Source organism: Talpa occidentalis, unplaced genomic scaffold (assembly GCF_014898055.3).
Source record: "Talpa occidentalis isolate TD23 unplaced genomic scaffold, MPIMG_talOcc4v2.1 talOcc4.12, whole genome shotgun sequence".
NCBI lineage: Eukaryota > Metazoa > Chordata > Mammalia > Eulipotyphla > Talpidae > Talpa > Talpa occidentalis.
Window position 1 is genome coordinate 58205235 of NW_023601212.1, and position 20230 is coordinate 58225464.

A 20230-nucleotide genomic window follows, 5' to 3' on the forward strand; every position below is an offset into this window, starting at 1 on the left:
TTTCTAGCTGGTTTTTTAACAACTTTGTTATGATTGCAAGTTAAGTTCTTAAAAGTGAATTGGGTCTTACGGTTTGCTTTGAAGCAGTTTGTTTTAGAACTTGTATTAAAAAGTCAGTTAGAGGGGTAACTTCTTAGATAATTCTGAAAGAAGCAAAATTTTCAACTTTTTCCCTTATTTGTAGAATAAGGAATCTATTCCTTCTGTATCGGGGCTTTATAAATTAGAGAGATCGTATTTATGACATTAGAAATAGATTTGAAAAAATGTAATGATAATTTAGTGATTCTGCTTTTGTGTGTATTTTACCCCTTTGTCCCCAGCCCGCCCTTAATTGCTTCAGTAACTCAGCGTGTATATTAATTTATTTCTTAAAATAACATGAAGTATTGAGAAATTTTATTATTCCCACAAAATGCAAGGAAGGGAAATAGCTAGAATTTATGAAAAAATTAATTGGTAATTCTCTTTTGGCATATTTTTAATATACCAAACCATTAAATCTTTCCTCACTACTTTTACGGTGTAATTTGTTAACCTTGACAGTTCAGTTGTGATATGATTTCTAAAGCTGAATTGGAAAACATGTCAAGTATCTAGGAATGAAAATAAAATTTATAAGAGAATTGTGTCGCAGTGCACAATTCTCTACTGCTTGATATGTGCTGATGATGACTGAATCTGTACATAGGTTCTAGTACAATTTGAGGATATTTTAAATAGATCTTTAGCCTTATAGAGGAAATTACTTTAGAAGTAGGAAAAAATCAAACATGTTATTATTATAAATGTAAAAAGAATAGTTACAGAATCTTATTGATCAAATATATACCTTTTTACTCAGCATTGAGTTTGACCGGGATTGTGACTATTTTGCAATTGCTGGCGTTACAAAGAAAATTAAAGTCTATGAATATGGCACAGTCATTCAGGATGCAGTGGATATTCATTACCCTGAGAATGAAATGACCTGCAATTCCAAAATCAGGTACCTACATTATTTTTAAATTTTTTTTTTTTGCATAATGCAGTGTGTATATAGCAATTAGTATATATAAATAGTATGAGTTTCTTATTTTACCTTTTCATGAGACTCCTTATTCATTCACAGTAAGCACTATAATTGCATAGAGGGGACATTAGAATATAATATCTCTTTTGAAGACATTGGTGCTTTTCCCCTGTTGGGATTAATAGTGCTTTTTTCTATTTGCCAAGTGAAAGTCCCTCTTTTAATCACTTAATCAAATAAAAATCTTTGTTTCAAGGGTTTTTTCTTTGTTTGTTTTGTTTGTTGTGTTGGATAAAGGATTACCCTAGCCTGTGAATAATGTTCAGAAGCCAGGAATTATTCCCCTAGTATGCATATGTATCGTATTTTATTTTAATTGTTTATAGTTTTAAGAATTCTTTTTGCAATAACATTCTGCTTCCTTTCATTGAAGCTATAATATTTAAGTTTCATATGTTTGAGTTCATAATGAGTGCTTTTCAAACCTGGAATGCTCTTAAAAATGAAGTAACAAGGTCCTACTTCTAATTTGCCCCTCAGAAATTTTAGAGGAATCCTAAAAATTTTTCTTTAATTTTAAACAACCTTCTTAAACAATTTTCATAGGCACTGTCTTCAAAGGGAATGATATAAGGAAATCATCCAATAATAATTTTTTTTAGAGCTTTAAACATTTTCCAAGCAATCCTCCTTTGTACATTATAGATCAGGAATGCTACATACACATACAGTAGATGTGTATATAGTCTCATTTTAATAATGTTAATAATATAGCACATGTTGAGTTTTCACCTAATTTGGTTTAGCTTTCCTTTTTACTAATTTATTCATAAAAATGGTGACTCTGAAGAAGTTGTGAACCTGCTTGTTTTTTTACTGGTGCTCATCATTGAAAACCTGTTATACTTTTTGTCCTAAATTGAAAGAATACAATGTGAGACATTATTGAATTCTTATGTTAGGCATTGCCATAAGTGCTTTGTCTTAAACAGATAAATCTATGAGGTACATACTATATTGTCCCATTTTATATACAATTGAAGCGGAAGCACAGAAAAGTTAATTAACTTTCTTCAGATTACACAGTCTGTGGAGGAGCCGGGATTCAAACAGAGGTATTTCATTCCACTCGGTGCTCTGAATCATTTCATGCTACTCATGTATAAAATGAAGGAATAATAATAATACCTATTTCATAGGATTATATTATAAGTGTATATAATGCACATGGCACAATATTTGGCCCATATCACAAATTCATTGTAAACGTTATTGTAATGAAAAAGTGGATGAGAGGTTTACCTTTTCTACCTTGACACATGTGACACTATGGCAGTACCTTATGGTACCCTAGAGTAAGTGGAAGAAGCTTTTCAAGACTGGAAACTGTTGGCTTTGGCCTGAAAGAATGAATATGTAAGCTTGCCTGCAACCAATTTGGTGCATACTAATTGTGAAAGTGAACTAAATCATCCAAGGCCATAGCTGTGGCAGATACATATTTGAACTCAGTTCTATCTAAATCCAAAATTTAGCCCTTTAATTGTTTCATATGTAACAGAAATTCTAGTAAGTATATTTGAGCATGCAGATGAATTATCCAATCCCTGAAATTTAGCTTTAATGAAACTGGTTGAGAACAAGTAGACTCTCTTGTTCATGTTCTTGGAAGTAACCTAGGTAATTGCTTTCTACTAAGTACCTTATTCCTTAATGTATACTAGCTTTACTGTGTATTTGATTTATATATGTTTCTCACCAACAATATACAATTTTATACATCTTCTTAATTTTGGAGCATTTGGAAATAGTCAAAATTACAGATATTAGAAGTTTATTTGTAATTGTTAATTTCATCATAAGATTGTTAAAAATATAATATTTTGGATATAAACATAGAAACCAAATTTATTTATTTTTAAGGACTTATTTATGCATACAAGAACTAGGGTGCAAGACAGGTGGGGGGGGTGAGAGGATTCATCAGAGACAGAGTGGGGAGCAGAACAGGCAGATCAACTGAAATACAGTGCTGAGGGGAGCAGCAAGTGAGACAGAAGAGGTCTGCTGCTCCATGTGGGTCACCTCCCTGGCCAGGAATCGAATTCATGCTGCAGTAGCTGTGAATTGCTTCATAGTGCTGCCGCTTAACCCCTTGTACCACCAGGGAGGCCCTAGAAACCAAATTTAAACTAGTTTATTAGTTTAGATAACTTGACAAACCTGGATCCAGGGACTTAAACAGTCTGGTCAGATCTCTATCATTCTGCTATGACTTCCCTCTGGGCCTCTGTTATCCTCCCTCATAGTCATATTCTCATGTATCACAGATGGCCAGGGGCAGCTTTAAAATCATATCCATCTTATAACTAATGATTGGAGTGGAAAGTAGTGTGGTTTGTTACTTGATAGTTTGATTAAAAGATTCTGAGAATTATTTTATATGTTTCTTCTGGGAATTGATACATTTCTTTTCACATGTGTTTTGTGTGGAATAATGATTGTGAAGTAATGCAGACCATTTTTAAAGGGCTATAATATTTCTGATTATATAACAGTTTTTATATTCATGTTATTTTTATATAAAGTAAGGCTTAACTGTATTGCTTTTCAGCTGTATCAGTTGGAGTAGTTACCATAAGAACCTGTTAGCCAGCAGTGATTATGAAGGTACTGTCATCCTATGGGATGGTTTCACAGGACAGAGGTCAAAGGTCTATCAGGTAAATAAGAATTCAAGTTACTTGTTTTAAAAATCATGTTTTTCCTTTCTTTTCTTAATAGAGCTTCATTTCCATTATAATACTAATCTGGCATTTTTAATACCTATGTAAGACCAAATAATGCTTTTCTTAAGCATCTCTTCAGATTTCCCCCTTTGTAGAATGTATCAAATAAATTTTCAAAAGCAATAATTTTAGTATATTTATATATAAAATGTTTTGAAGCTACTTTGCATCTCATTAATTTTCATAACCCTATTTACTCCCACCATAGCAATAAATTTGTATCAACGTCTTTTAGCTTTTAAGCCTTGCTAAATATTATTTATTCCTTCTGAGATTATCTTCCTTCTACATTCAGGAGCATGAGAAGAGGTGTTGGAGTGTGGATTTTAATTTGATGGATCCCAAACTCTTGGCTTCAGGTTCTGATGATGCAAAAGGTACTATGTGAATCCCTCACCCCCACCCTAAATGTAATTCCTTCCACTGACAGAGATGCAAATATTGACTGAAACTTGTAACAGTTTTTTATGATTATTGATTGATTATGATTGATTATGATTATGATTGATTATTCCAACAATAATCTAAGCACAAAAATCTATCTCTTGGAACTAAAGAAAAATAATGGCATCTCTATTATAATGATGTTTTCTGGATTCATGCCACATGGTGGTGTCTTGAAATTACTGCCATTTAAAAAAGTTTCTTTAGATACACCAGCAAGGAAACTTTTTTCCCTGAAACATTTAGACGTCTCTGTTTTCTAATTATATTTCTTTTGGGTTCTGGGACATAGTTCCAATGTGGAAGGTTTTTTCCCTTTGCCGCACCAACATGTAATTCTTGAGACACCAGCTGAGTGTCTGACACTACTCTCAATTCTGATAATACCCAGAGTTAGTTTCAGATTCTATCAGTCCTACATGACTACCCCCACCCTCACCTTCACCCTCCTTACACATAAACTTCATATGTCAGTCAGAATTCCCAGTAACCTGAATCCATTTACTGAAAATTGAATGTTTTCATGTCCCCTTTAGGTTTGATGAATTTGTTAGAGAATTGTCACAGAACTTAGGGAATTTACTAGTTTACCAGTTAAAAGGATATAAATGGGGAATAGCCATAGGGAATAATGCATAGGGTAAAGAATGGGGAAAGGAACTTCCACGCTGTCTCCTATAGAACCACTCTTTTGCACATCACCCCGTGTGTTTCACAAACCTGGAATCTCTACAAAAGAATCCAATTTTGTTTATTATGTGGGAACAATTATATGGGAGTTATGGATTAAAAGCCTGGCTTGGGGTCCATTTATCCTCTAGCCCCCCACCCTTGAAGAGTGGTACTGAAAGTTCCAACCCTAGAACCTTAGGGTTAATTTCTCTTGTGGCTGGCCTCCATCATTAGGTGATCTAGGGGCATTCCAAAAGCTGCCTCATTAGCATAACAAAACACCATGGTCTAAGTGGTCACCACTTAAGAAATTCCAAGGGTTTTAGAAACTCAGTACTAGAAACAGTGACAAGAGACTCTGTGTGTGTTTAAATAATATCGTAATATTTTAAAATTCCAATGTATAATAAATTCTTAACGAATTTCATATTTTAAGGCAAAATTTCAATATCGCCTTATAACATTTTAATTGACCTCCTGTTTTTTCCTTATGTTCTTTTTTACTGCTTATTCCTTTCTGTTATCCTTACTTTGCTGTATGGCATGTTGCTTCCCACCATTAAATTTATAAAGATCATTTAATAGATTTCTTTTAGTGTTAGTAGCCTTAATTTCTTTGTCCTCTTCTTCATTTCTACATGTGTAGCTAGAGCCTCTCCACTTTGTAACAAACCCCCCCCCCAGGTTAAAAATTATTAAAGGTTAATCACTAGGAGAGGAGGTAGGGAAAAGAAAAACAATGGATGGTTAGTATTTTTTTTTTAAAGATTTATTTGTTTATGGATACAAGAGCTGGGGTACAGGCCAGAGATGTGGGGAGTAAGAGGATCCACCAGAGACAGAGTGGGAAACAGAACAGGCAGACTGGCTAAGGGGAGCATCGGGCGAGACAGGAGAGGTCTGCTGTGCCATGTGGGTAGCTCCTTGGCTGGCCGGGGATCGAACTTGTGCTGCAGAGGCTGCAGATTGCTTCATAGGGCGGTGCTTAAATAACCCCTTGCGCCACCAGGGAGGCCCTGGATGGTTAGTATTTAATTCCATTTAGTTCTAATTTTTGGTGGTGTCATAAAATAGAGGAGTATTTTACTACACTTATAACTTCCAGACTAGTGGATAGATAGATGAGGATAGCTATAGCATTGAAACTTTAATTTCACAGTTATAGAGAATATCTTAGTCTGTAAAAGGGAAATGAACATAACAAGACTAACTCCAAAATCTTTGGATAAAAAAGTAGCAAGTTGTTTATCCATAATATATATAGATTAGAATGTCTTCCTTCTTGATTAACAAGTTATCCTTGAATTTCTAAATTATATAGAACATCCTGTTATGACTGATCTTTCTATAATTGAATTCAAAGTCTCACTAATTACTATACATATCCTTTTTCAAGAATAATATACTAGAGGGCCTCCCTTGGTGGCACAGTGGTTGAGAGCTGGGCTGCAAAGCTGCCCGTAGCCTCTGTAGGGCCGATTCGATCCCCAGCCACCAGCGAGGGTCCGGGGACAGACCTCACTTGCTGTGCCCACTGCTCCCCTCAGCAGTGCGTTTTGTCACTCTGCCTGTTCTGTTCCCTACTCTGGCTCTGGTGAATTCTCTCACCTTCCCGCACTTCTGACTATACCCAGTGCTTGGATAAACAAACAAACAAACAAATAAATAAATAAATAAATAAATAAATAATATACTAGGGATAATCTTCAGTGAGTTGAATACATGTGTATTTATACTAAAGATTAGCATTTGTTGAGAGGTGGTAACTGATCAGAGTCCTTAGTCAGGAAAATAAAAGCCTTTCTAAGCAATGTAAGTAGGAAAGACTTTTTTTTAATAGTTATTTTAAATTCTATTAAAATATATATAATATAAAATTAGCCATTTTAACCATTTTTAAGTGTGCTGTTGAGTGGCATTAAGTACATTTGTTACAGAGCAATCTGGGAAAATGGGGTCACCTGGGTGTGAAGCCTCACCCACATGCTTAAGAACTTGAGACAAAACCCAAAAGCAGGCACACAGAGAACAAATTAAAAAAGAAAATAAGGTTTATTTACAATGGGTATGAGAAGAGGGAGAATAAAGAATGAGAGAAAGAGAGAGAAGATTAATTGGTTGATATGCCATGCCAGTAATGTCATTTGAACTGAGACACCAGGATAAGTTGAAAGCCAAAAAAAAGCAAGAGCCTGAACTCACATGTGTTCAGTTATAAAGCCAGGCATTGCTGCACGCTTGGATTCCTAGTGAGCCCCCCCAACTCTTTCAGGAAGTCAGATTCATGATTGCTGGGAGTTATAGTCCTCAGCACCTGAGATCATCTCTTCGGCATGGTAGGGGTGGAGTTTCTAAAAATGTCATCGGGTACAGTTAATTCAGGACTTCATTGATAGGTTCAGTGTTTACTGTTTGTTCCCACAATTCCTCCCTCTCTGTTTTATCACCATTTCTATCAGTGATGAAAGTCAAATCTGTGGCTGCTGGGGTATGGCCTCAGAAGACAATCTTTTCTGGGGTTTCAGTGAATTCAAAGGATAGAACAGTCAGTCACAGGGGATTGTCCGTGAATAGCCAATGTGGCAAAGTCCTCGTTTTAAGAAAATAGTCACTCAGTTTAGACAAAAGGAAAAAGCTAGCGACATTAGCCAGATAGATATCAAACAATATATCAGAAAAGTTCAGAAAGAACAAAATCAAGAAAAGTCTTAAAACTGATCCTACTCGTTTAAAATAATTTTCTCTCCACCTTCATCCCATGCTGTTTAATATACAGCAAAATGCTTTTGTAAACGAAAACTAAATTTGATCCATTTGTCTATTTTTCAGTAAACACACAGGTTATAATAACCAAGTAGCAGTTTTGTTGACTTTGTCGGAACTTTCTATAAGGAATCTTAGATTGAGCTCTCAACTTTTTGGCATGTGTGGACTTTGGGGACTAGACCATGTTTTGATCTCACCAGACTGCACCTGCAACATCTGTATCTTTCTGTCAATTTCTCTTCTTGAAAGAGAAGAGAAAGCCTTTTCTCTTTTACTAAGGCTTTTCCCTAGGTATCTGGGCCTGCCACTGGAGGTAAGTTTTCCTACCTCCCTTGGAGGTCTCTGGAACCCTACAAGCAATGTGGCAGGCTCTTTATGTTCTTGACTGCTCAGTTTCAATTCCAAAAGACAGTCCAGTCACAACCTTGGTAATAAAGCATGGTTCATTTCTCTGTCCTAAGGAAAGACAAATAAAATCCCTATTCAAATTATGCAAAGACAGACACATAGCCATGCATAAGAGTACTTATTACCATTTTCCCTTGGTCTTATAGTATCAAGGCAAGAAAAATGCAAACACAAATTATTTCTGCTCACAAAAATGCAAATTTAATATTGCTGCAGATCTTGGTCAGCTAAAAGAAAAATAAATTACTTGAGCTAAAAAAGAAACAAAAGTATAATTTCAAACAGAAACAATAAAATGGTGTTTATTTCTAATAGTCTATTCAATCCTATATATGGCATTTACACTCTCAAATTCGATCAAATAGCATGAATCGAGACCTTTTTGCTGTTAATTTCTCCAGCAACAATTTCTGCAAACGTCAGAACTTTGAAGTAACCAAAATTAAAAAGCCTATAACATAACAACAAAAAAATTTGTTTAAAATTATACCTTAAACTATTTCAGGGGCCTCCCCTGGTGGCGCAGTGGTTAAGCACTGGGCTGCGAGGCTGCCCACAGCCTCTGCAGCGCCGGTTCGTTCCCCAGCCGCCAGCGAGGGTCCCACCAAAAAAAAAAAAAATTCAGAACAACAGCAGTCAACACTGACTGGCAGTTTATGTTTGCATATCAGACACTTAAAAGATTTCATATAAATTTTAGAACACCACCATTAATAATTATGTACATGCCAAGATTAAACATTTTCCCAAAAGACAGTGTTTCCTACAAATTCCAGTTTACCGGGTAAATACCAAAGAGGTTGATTCATCAATGAGGAAAGGGAGAAGTTTTATGGAGTGTCTTAGGAGATCTTTAATGTTCCATAAAATTTCCTCTTATCAGTCAATAAAATACTATGAATTTTTTCCAATTTAGATTTCTGGGAAGTTTTGTCATAAATGTTAGGAAAAAAAACATTTACTTGCAATCAGAAGCTCCAGCCAAATTCACCAGCACAATGCTGACAGCCAAACCAAAACCTTCTATTTTGATCCCACAACTGAAAATAACTTTCAAAATAAAAACTCCACCGACATTAAATGACTTCATGTACCCAACATCAGTAATCCAGATAGAAGAAGGGAAAAAAAAATTTATTCAATACCACTTTATAGGCATATGTGTTTCAAAACAACCCATGAAATTTCATATTAGTTTCCATTAACCTATATTATCCCAGACCATTCTTCCTGGAACTACTTGTACCAGTTCCCTTTATTTCTGAGCTCAAAATGTGTACAGGTACCATGTATACCAATTTTATATCGTTTAGAGGCCAGGAGATTAGACACAAAGAGGGAGATGTAGAGGCATAAAACTTACAGACATAGACAACTCTCTTACTTTTCATTTAACCCACATGGAATATCTTTATGTAACTGTGGTTTTACCACATAGGCCTAAACAAAAAGCCTTGCAAAAGTTAAAGTTGTAAACCAAGATGAAAATGCATACACTGTACAAAAATGAAAAATGGTGTAAAATATATATATAAAAAAATTTTTTTTAAAAAAGCCAAAATTAAGGTAAAGTTCTTTTCATGGGTCAAAATCAAACTACTAAATATTGTGGAGTATGGTCTGTAGAAATCACATGTTTCCAGATGACAGTCTATACAGGTTAGACTTTCAAAAGAGTAAAATATTTAGAGCAATTATCATGTTAGACTCATGGTCTCATTTAGCATCTTAGGGTTTCCAGTTGTCAACAGGAAGTTAATCCTGGGGTATCCTGTGGCAATAACTGATAGAGAAAAAAATTGACAGTGTTTTCTTTTTCTTAAACAAAATACCTTAAGTCTTGCACAGATTCGTGAGACCAATGAATTTTGGTCTCTGAATCATTGGCTTCTGGGGCTTTCTTCACACTGGAGTGATATATTCAGGGTGTTATGCCTTGCAAGTTTTAAAGAAGTACAAGTGGTTAACACACCATCTTAAGGACCAGATCATTTTTGACAGATGAGCTTGGGCATATCTACTTTGCCAGGTGTAAGACCTGATCACCAGTTCTGAAAGGTTGCAGTGGTTGATCTGGAGGCGTAGAAATGCTAGAAAGAGCAAAGTTATAAAGTACAGCTAGAATTTCCTGAATATGTTTTACGTACTTTTGATTCTACATTATTGTTCTAATCTGGTACAGTGTTCAGAGTTGACTTGGCATGGTCTTCTGAAAACAATTTCAAAGGTACTCTAATGTAACCTACTTCTAGGGGCCACTCTAGAGGGAGATGGAAAAGACCTGATCCCAACACAGCCAAGATATGGAAATAACCTAAGTATCTACTATTTATAAACATGCACGCACACACGCACACACACACAAACACACGTATATACATGCAAATATTACTCAGTCATAAAGAAAAATGTCTTGCCATTTGCAAGAACTGGGAAGGACTTGAGGGCGTCATTCTAAGTGAAATAAAGGAAAAGACAAGTAACCATATACCCTCACTTATATGTGGAATCTAAACAAATTCAACACAGATGGGTTTCTTGGCATAGTTTCTCCAAGGTCGTTTTTTTTTTTTTTTTTTTTTTTTTTTTTAAGTTTTATTTATTTATTTATACAAGCACTGGGTATAGTCAGAAGCGTGGGAGGGTGAGAGAATTCACCAGAGCTGGAGCAGGGAGCAGAGCAGGCAGAAGGACCAAAGTACACTGCTGAGGGAGGGGAGCAGCGGGCGGCAGGAGAGGTCTGCACGCCATGTGGGACCCTCCTCCAGTGGCTGGGGAGCAGCCGGGGATCGAACCGGCGCTGCAGAGGCTGCAGGCAGCTTCGTAACCCAGCGCTCAACCGCTGCGCCACCGGGGAGGCCCTCTCCAAGATCGTCTTTAAAGTGTGATTCTATTTTTCTGTTTGTCCTATAGATTGTGGTTTCCAGGCAGCATGTAGTTTCCAAGTAATCTGTAAAGTATTACATACTTTGAGTGACTTTTGAAACAAATGCAAGTCGTGGTCACTCTGAATAGCGTTGGGCGATCCAAAGTGAGGAATTATTTCCTTTAGCAGTTGTTTGGCAGCCTCCGCTATATTTTCTTTCCTCATGGGAACTGCTTCCACACATCCTGAGAAGGTATCCACAAAGTTCTAAACATACTACAATTTCTGGTGGTCTAGACATTGGGTAAAATCCACTTGCCAGTCTTTAAAAGGGCACATACCCTGATGCTGAATCCCAGTAACTATAGAGCGTGAGTAACTTCTTGGAGTTATTCTTGGTGCATAAATGGATCTTTGGGTTGACTTTTGTGAAAATAAAGGCCTTTTAGGGCCTCGCTTTGTGGCGCAGCGGTTGAGTGCTGGGCTGTTCAGCTGCCCGCAGCCTCTGCTGCGCCAGTTTGATCCCTGGCCACCGGCGAGGGTCCTACACGGTGTGCAGACCTCTCCTGCCACTCCCGCTGCTCCCCTCAGCAGTGTATTTCATCCATCTGCCTGTTCTTTTCCTCCTCTGGCTCTGGTGAATTCTCTCACCCTCCCGCGCTTCTGACTGTACCCAGAGCTTGTATAAATAAATAAATAAATCTTAAAAAAAGAAAAGAAAGACCTTTTAAAAATGGGCACATAGACTCTAATAAGGCATCTCTCACATAGTGAGATCCTCATACACATGTTTCAACACTGGATATAATGCACTGGGTCTCTGGGAAGAGTGTCATGATAATGTGTGTTCATTCTCCAAGTGGATCTGAGTTGAAATTACTAAATCCCCCTTCATGGGTCTTTTCCTCATCCTGGTCAATATATTCTGGTATAAATTAAGATAAATTAATGACAGGGATGCATAGCAGTCTTGGTAACACATTTGGCTGCCTTGTTGCCTTCTGCAGTTTCATGCCATTAGTGACCAGGACAATGCATCACCACTATAACTGTTGACAAAGTTAGTACTTTCAGAAAGGGCAGGATCTCTGGCTAGTACTAACCAACACTTGTGTTGATTTCCTCTAAATTTTTTTGGGAAAGATTATACCTTTTTACCATTTGATCTGTGATGCCATCTTAGCATGTTGGTGCCAACGGTATACCACAAATTAGGTGGCTTCCACATCAGAAATTATCCTTTCTCATAGTACTGGAGCCCAGAAGCTCTAAATAAAGGTGTTGGCATGCTTCCTTTGAATGGAAGACTCTTCCCTTACCATCTTTCAGCTTCTGTCTCTCTGGGCACATGATGTGCCTCTTTATCCAAGCCTCTTTTTCCTTATGAAGATCTAGTCATTGGATTTAGGGCTTCTGGTAATCCAATATGACCTCATATTTACTCAGTCACATCTTCAAAGACCAGCATTCACATATGTTGACACTCACAAGTGCTGGGATTAGGACTTCACTACATCTTTTGGAGGCAAACAATTTAACCCATTATACCTGTTTTGTTTATTAACCAATAAGTTAATAAGGAGTAGTACATTCTTTATGTATTTTTTCCTGTGTTCTATACATCCAATGTATCTTTATAATGTTTTAGATCTTAGTTAACCTTTTAACTTAATGATATTTAAAATTCTAATAATATATTGAAAATTATAATCCTGTGGTATTGTTGTAACTTATTTTTCAAATGTTAATGATTACTTCATTGAGAAAATTACCGTGAATTAAAAAAAGACTTCATTCGGGCCTCCCCGGTGGCGCAGCGGTTGAGCACTGGGTTGCGAAGCTGCCCGCGGCCTCTGCAGCGCCGGTTCAATCCCCGGCTGCTCCCCGGCCACCACAGGAGGGTCCCACATGGCGAGCAGACCTCTCCTGCCGCCCGCTGCTCCCCTCAGCAGTGTACTTCGGTCCTTCTGCCTGCTCTGCTCCCCGCTCTGGCTCTGGTGAATTCTCTCACCCTCCCGCGCTTCTGACTGTACCCAGTGCATGTATAAACAAAACAAACAAACAAATCAATAAATAAATAAAGCATGCCTCTATAAAAAAAAAAAAAGACTTCATTCTACTTTATTATTATTCTGTTATTTTATGCTTACTTATATTTGTCATAAAACACTGGTTTATAGTCCTTGCTTATAGTTTCTTAATGCTTAGGAGTGGGAAAATGGCAACACAAAGTGCTCCATAAATATTGTTTTCCTAGGTTACAGTATAGTTCTACTACAGCCTACTTGATATTCTAGTCTACAAATGCTTTTTGACATGAAGACTTTTAATAATAGCTATCTTTTGTCATTTCAGAATTGTATCTTAAATTGCCTGAAGATTGTATATTGAATGAAATAGCACGATTCCTATTGGAAAACATGAAAAAAAATTCAACTTAAAACTTAAATATTCTTTTGTTAATTTGTATGTCATTTTTCTATGAGATGCTAATAGATTCATTAGTTGTGAATACTTTTTAATACTTTTTTTACTCAGAAATTCTACACATTGAAAGAAATTTTCTATTATTATGAAATACCCTTTCATAGAAGTGGTATTTGTTGGAAACATTTTAACTTTTTTGACACCTAAAAAGATTTAAAATTTTATTATACCTCTATCACTAATATTGGTTTTCAGCTCTAATTGCATGTTAGAATTAGCTAAAGAGCTTTTAAAAAACCACCAATGTCTGGACCCTATCTGGATGTTATTCTGTATTGACATTTGGACTGATGAACAGTGAGATTTTTGTTGTTCTTATTGTTAATGTTCATTATTCTAATGAGCAACTCAGATTGTAGTCTATATCCTGAAAATCTATTTTGAGGTATGTTTCTACTGTTTACTGTGACCTTTTTATTGTTTAAAAATGACATGATGGTTACTTTGGTATTTTTTAAGGTAAGAGCTTACCTTTCTACTTCTGCTTTCAGATCTGACCTGCTCTGACTAGTCAACTCCCTATTTATTACAAATTACAGTATGTACTACTGGAATGGACTAAATATCAAATATCAAAACAAAAATTTAACTAAATTCTGTACTCTGTTATTGTAGACATACGTAAATCATATGACTAAATTCCTACTCCAAAGTTTTAAGTGATGGCATTCTTAATTCATAGATAAAATACGAAAAGCTCCCGGGTTCTTTAAATGGCATTTGTATCTGATATATATCATACATATGAAAAAAGAATGTGTTTATCTGTGTTTCCCAAAAGTGTCATAGGTTGGAAAATAAATCTTATAGTCACCATACTCCCAGTATGTGTACACACACACACAGAATGCACAAACAACACATGTATATACTAACTAGCACCAGATTGCTTTTTTTCATCCCTATCTTTTATTCCTTAGTTATGGGACCATGTTACCTCTCAGTATACATTGATTGTTTATTTTTGCTTTTTATCTTTGAAAGTGAACTCTCAGTTTCAATATTCTGTTCTGTTCAGTTGTTACGTTTAAACTTTATTTCAGTAAACCAAAATGTGTACGGTAGTATGAAAAGGCAACTGTAGCACTAAATAAACTCTAGATTACAGAAGCATTTGCTAATATATTATTTCTTTCTTTTCTTTTTTTTTCTCTTTAATCCTTAGTGAAGCTGTGGTCTACCAACCTAGACAACTCAGTGGCCAGCATTGAGGCAAAGGCTAATGTGTGTTGTGTTAAATTCAGCCCCTCGTCTAGATACCATTTGGCTTTTGGCTGTGCAGGTAAGAAGAGAAAGATTTTTTTTTCAGTCTCATGGTGGTTGATTATCATGACTAGGACAAATGAATGAGTAGCTTATTTTAAAAAGAATAACTATTTGTAGGTTTATTTGTTTTCATTATTAGACTCAAAATTAGAAATAGGCATTAAGTTGCCATTACTTATTTATTGTTGTACTTTAATTTCAGTATTCTCTCACCTGTGTTTAATTCATAGAAACAGTCTATTGGTTATTTTGTTGTTCTTACAAGTGTTTGCACTTATGAACTAATGGTTATTACTTATTCACAAAATTAGGTTATAATGATATTTAAACTATTTATATTCGTAAACACAGGAATTTTCTTTTTTAATTAAAGGAAACCTATTAATATCTTTAGTAATTTGTTGAGTGCTTACAACACATGAAGTACCCGTCTAGAGGTAGTCAATAAGGCAGACAAAGTCTTGTGTCACAGAGTATGTGCTAAAATAACAAGTACTCAGAAAAAGGTTGGCCATTATTATGATAGAAAAGACTAATTGGCCAAAATATTTTTCTTAATTAAGATAATGGATGTCTGAGTTTCTTGAGGTAGTCCTAGTTGATATTTGTTGTACCATAATTACTTTTATTTATTGCCTTCTTTCATTCTTGAAAATGTTATGGGGTGAGATGTAAATCATATTGTCACTGCTTTTTTAATCCTTTTATCTTTTATGTGTGTTTTCCTCCACTGAATGTTTCCAAAATTGTAAACAACTGTAATTTAACTTCTGCATTGTTAGTTCTCCTTGATTCTTTTTTGTTAGCATTCTGCATTTTAAAATATAAACTCTCACTGAATCATGTATCAATATCACCTTTCAAAAAGAAAACCCACAATTTAAATCTGTCATTGTACCTTTTCCTATTTCAAATTATCTGTTTTATTGGAATACTGACATAATTTTCTTATTAAATTTGATGAGGGTATGACCTAACATGAGTAGAATATCTTTTTTTTTTTTTTTTTTTAAAGATTTAATTTTTATTTATACAAGTGCTGGGGTATAGGCCAGAGGCACGGGAGGGTGAAAGGATTCACCAGAGACAGAGCTGGGAACAGAACAGGCAGACTGACAAAACACACTGCTGAGGGGAGCAGCGAGCGAGACAGGAGAGGCCTGCCGTGCCATGTGGGATTCTCGCCAGCCGTCCGGGATCGAACCCACGCTGCAGAGGCTGCGAACAACTTCATAGTGCGGTGCTCAACCGCCTGCGCCACCAGGGATATCTTTTTTGGTAGCATATAGATTCCTCCCCATTGTTAAGTGTTATTCTTTTCCATTTGAACCTACTACTTCCTTATTTAACCCTGTCTTGTCACTGACTAGAAATGTGACTGTGGGCCACTTGTTAATTTCTTTTCCAAAGTACCTTATCCTTAAAACAGAGATAGCTCTTCAGGGCTCTTACACAGTTTATGAAAGAAATATGCTATGTGTAAAACTATATGGTGCTCAATAATTTCTTAGTTATTTTGTGTGCTTTGTCATGTATTTAATTAAAATGGCTTATTGAATTTTAATTATTGAATTACATTTCATAAATGTACTAGCCATGGGCCATCATATAGGAAAAGAGGTCAGATGCCAGATATGAACATCTTCAAAATTTCTCCTTCTTAGAAATGACAAACCTATCTTAAAAATGCTTTAGCTGTGTAATTAGCTAGTTAATCATGATTCTGATCCAGAGCCATCAGTCCATGATTTCAGATATTTGAGGATCTTCTCAATAGTTGGAAAAAAAATTTCTATATGTGAAGAGGGTTGTCATATAAAACCCTTTGGGGACTCAGTTGGTTCATTTGTTGAACCATTCTTTTGCTGTATTTCACCACTTGGTGATTAATACTTTTTCTTAAACAAAAGAAAACAAAGGTGCCTCATCACCAGTACTAAGACTTGACCTGGTTAGGATGCATAGCATTACCTGGGGAAGGCCTCTGTCTCTGCTCATTGTTACTTCTTAAACTGTAAAACTCTCTTTAGCTGTAGCATTTATTTTCCCATTAAAAACAGGATAGTCATATTCATGAAGTTGCTTATTAAATATCACTTGAGATGATGAATTTGACATAAGGGAATTGACTGTACATTTTAAAAAGTTACTTATGGAGTTAGTAGAAGTAGATTATTAGTAAGATACCCACATAAAACAGTTTGACTCCCTATTGCTAAGGCATGGTGGATACTAGTTGGATGGTGATGCATCATGCTAATTGTAAGTTTCCCTGCCTACCTTCATTTAGATCCTATATTCCTATTTGGTGCAATAAACTCTTTTCTATCGTTGTGCTTTTACTTCATTATTTATTACTCTTTCACTTTTTGCCATAATATAAAAAAATGTCTAGGTTTGTTTTGTTATTTTTTGGAGCTTATCAACATGAAAAATATTTTAAGTGGATTAAAACTTCACTTTGAAAAGGTATATTAGGCATTTTAAATTGCCTTTTATTGTGATTAATACTGAGTGAAAGACTGCATTTTATTTTAGAGTATTTACATTTTTTTCTTAAGCTCTGAGATTATCTGAAGCTGCTTTGACCAGAAGAGAATGTTTTTTAAAGATTTATTTATTTATACAAGCACTGGGTATAGTCAGAAGCGCGGGAGGGTGAGAGAATTCACCAGAGCCAGAGCAGGGAGCAGAACAGGCAGAAGACCAAAGTACACTGCTGAGGGGAGCAGCGGGCACGGCAGGAGAGGTCTGTGTGTCATGTGGGACCCCTGGCTGGTGGCCAGGGATCGAACCCGTGCTGCAGAGGCTGTGGGCAGCTTCACAAACCAGCGCTCAACCGCTGCGCCACCGGGGAGGCCCCAGAAGAGAATGTTTTTAACAAGGGTAAAGGTTAAAGGTGTTCAGTAGTTTTTGTTAATACAAGTACTACATAACATTTTCATATTGAGTAGGAAAAGGTAGAAAAGCAACTTTCCAATTTATTTTCTCTAACACTATTTGGGGAGAGCATTATAAGACTAAAGTAAGTAGAACTCTTGGCAATGTGTTTTTTTAATTTTTTTAAAAAGATTTATTTTTATTTATGCATACAAGAACTGGGGTATAGGCCACAGGTGGGGCGGGGTGGGGGGCAGAGGGTGGGTGGAGAGATTTACCAGAGACAAAGTAGGGAGCAGAACAGGTGGATCTCCTGAAATACATAGCTGAGGGGAGCAGCGGGCAATACAGGAGAGGTCTGCTGCGCCATGTGCTAGCTCCCTGGTCTGGGTTCTAACTTGTACCGCAGTGGTTGATGCTAGCTTGATAGTGCTGAGACTTTAACCCCTGTGCCACTAAGGAGGCCCAATCTGTGGTTTTAATAGAAGGTTGAGTTGCTTACATACTAACATGAAATATCTTAAAATTTTATAAGCTGTAATTTGTGTAACATATAAGAACTATGGGGTACTCAGAGTATTCTTATGATTCAGAAGTGGAATTTATGCTAATATATTTGCTGGGGAGTAATATTGTCCCTAGAACACATAGAAATTTTGAAATAGTGTTTCTGTTTTATTAATGAACATTTTAAATTTTGGTTACTATAAACTTTTTACTCTCAGTAAACTAAACAATTTATAAACATATACACAGACTATTTGTTTTGCCATTTCCAATACATCCTAATTTTTGTGATTTAGCATATGACAACTCAGTCTTCAAAAAGACAAAAACTTGTCTTTGTTATTTGGATTAGTTTTTTTTTTTTAATTTATTTATTTTTATTTTTTAATAGAGGCATGTTTATTTATTTATTTGTTTGTTTGTTTGTTTATACATGCACTGGGTACAGTCAGAAGCGCGGGAGGGTGAGAGAATTCACCAGAGCCAGAGCGGGGAGCAGAGCAGGCAGAAGGACCGAAGTACACTGCTGAGGGGAGCAGCGGGCAGCAGGAGAGGTCTGCGTGCCATGTGGGACCCTCCTCCGGTGGCCGTGGAGCAGCCGGGGATTGAACCGGCGCCGCAGAGGCTGCGGGCAGCTTCGCAACCCAGCGCTCAACCGCTGCGCCACCGGGGAGGCCCTGGATTAGTTTTAAATGTCAAGATTACACCCTTTATTCAAAGCTTTCAGTGGCTTCTCATTGTATAAAGTATAAGTATAGTTCTCTGTTCTGTATTCTCTTTGATCACCTCCAATAGTCCACTCATACTGTTTACTATTTGAAAATCTTTACTCAGGAATTTTCATAAAGCTTCTTCCATAAAAATTTGACTCTCAGTAAAGGTATCTGAGAATAATTTACATGGCATCTTTTTTTTTTTTTTAAAGATTTATTTATTTACTTGTTTGTTTGTTTATTTATGTATTTATACAAGCACTGGGTACAGTCAGAAGCGCGGGAGGGTGAGAGAATTCACCAGAGCCAGAGCAGGGAGCAGAGCAGGCAGAGGGACTGAAGTACACCGCTGTGGGGAGCAGCGGGCGGCAGGAGAGGTCTGCGCGCCATGTGGGACCCTCCTCCTGTGGCCGTGGAGCAGCCGGGGATCGAACCGGCGCCGCAGAGACAGCGGGCAGCTTTGCAACCCAGCGCTCAACCGCTGTGCTATCGGGGAGGCCCTACATGGCATCTTTTGTTTAAAAATATTTATATAATCATTTAAAGATTGTCTCTAGTTATAAAGTAGTACAAGACTATATCATATTTCTCAACTATCATATATTAAAAAGCTTAAGTTCTCCTTGATCATACTTTATTAAACTACCTCCTTTCAGCTACTACCATTAATAATTTTATAAATACCTTTAGTTAGGTAGGTAGATTGCATTTCTTGAAAAGGAGGGCCAATAAATATTTTTTAGAACAATGTTATAAAAAATTGGGGTGCCCACTAAAAAATCAACACCTACAGCATATAACACATACAATTTTAGAATATCTATAGAGCTCTGACCTCATACCCCACTCCTTATATCATAGTCACTAAAATATAATTAATTCCTTTCTGTCAACATCTAAGATTGTGGTATTTAAGGAGCTGTGAAGCCTAATTTCATTTATTTTGCAGAATTAACATTGAGAACTTGAGTGAGGTAAATAAGACTTTTTTATGTTTTTTCCATCTTTTCACTCCATGGTAATGGGAAACATTTTAGGCTTGTTAGGTTCATAAATCTGCCTTATCTTTTTTTTTTAATATTTATTTATTTATACAAGCACTGGATACAGTCAGAAGCGCGGGAGGGTGAGAGAATTCACCAGAGCCAGAGAGGGGAGCAGAGCAGGCAGAAGGACTGAAGTACACTGCTGAGGGCAGCAGCAGGCGGCAGGAGAGGTCTGCACGCCATGTGGGACCCTCCTCTCTGGCCGGGGAGCAGCCGGGGATCTAACCGGCACTGCAGAGGCTGTGGGCAGCTTCGCAACCCAGCGCTCAACCGCTGGGCCACCGGGGAGGCCCTTCCCTATCTTTTATATACAACAGTTGCTAGTGGGGATATCTCTTCCTCCACATTTAAATGAATTAAGTGTGAGTATTTGT

The 20230-nt window shown here is 36.6% G+C and overlaps 1 protein-coding gene across 1 annotated transcript in view; it reads left to right on the top strand.

The window, feature by feature from the left end:
* Positions 1–20230, top strand: part of COP1 (COP1 E3 ubiquitin ligase) — a 156725-nt gene that overhangs the window by 81692 nt on the left and 54803 nt on the right. The window contains 4 exon segments of the mRNA XM_037506422.2: positions 845–988; positions 3627–3735; positions 4097–4178; positions 14610–14726. Of these exon segments, the coding sequence (XP_037362319.1) occupies positions 845–988; positions 3627–3735; positions 4097–4178; positions 14610–14726 (452 nt within the window).